The sequence below is a fragment of the Penaeus monodon genome, chromosome 30 (genome assembly GCF_015228065.2).
Source record: "Penaeus monodon isolate SGIC_2016 chromosome 30, NSTDA_Pmon_1, whole genome shotgun sequence".
Taxonomy (NCBI): Eukaryota; Metazoa; Arthropoda; class Malacostraca; order Decapoda; family Penaeidae; genus Penaeus; species Penaeus monodon.
The window spans coordinates 11,205,930-11,206,310 of NC_051415.1; the positions used below are offsets into that span (position 1 = coordinate 11,205,930).

General features: G+C 40.7%; 1 protein-coding gene across 1 annotated transcript in view; it reads right to left on the reverse strand.

The window, feature by feature from the left end:
- Window positions 1–381, reverse strand: part of LOC119592519 (adenylate cyclase type 1-like) — a gene marked incomplete in the record, with an annotated part of 97,990 nt that overhangs the window by 37,927 nt on the left and 59,682 nt on the right. The window contains 1 exon segment of the mRNA XM_037941372.1: window positions 203–347. Within this exon segment, the coding sequence (XP_037797300.1) occupies window positions 203–347 (145 nt within the window).

Here is a 381-nt window from a genome sequence, read left to right on the forward strand (position 1 = left end):
GAGAAAACACACCTTAAGCTATCCACTAAATCATAAAAGAAACCAAATCCTGAAATATCAAATCACTGGGGCAACCACACAGTACAATAGCTTCTAACATCTGATACATGAAAGCATTACTATCATTCCTTCACCCTTAAGCAGACCTCAGTTGTACAAACAAAAGATTTCCTTCTTTGCTCATGAAAATGATGTCTCATACCTTGCGTCTGCGGGCTGGCGGGATGATAAAGTATGAGGTGATGTTGCGGTCACGTAAATATTGGGATCTTGACTGTGCATCTGAAGGTTCAACTTCATATTCATTGCCCAAGCAGTCTAAGGTTGCCTGTGTTATCTGCACACGACTGGAAAAGTTATGGGGCAAATTAGTAAAGCTTC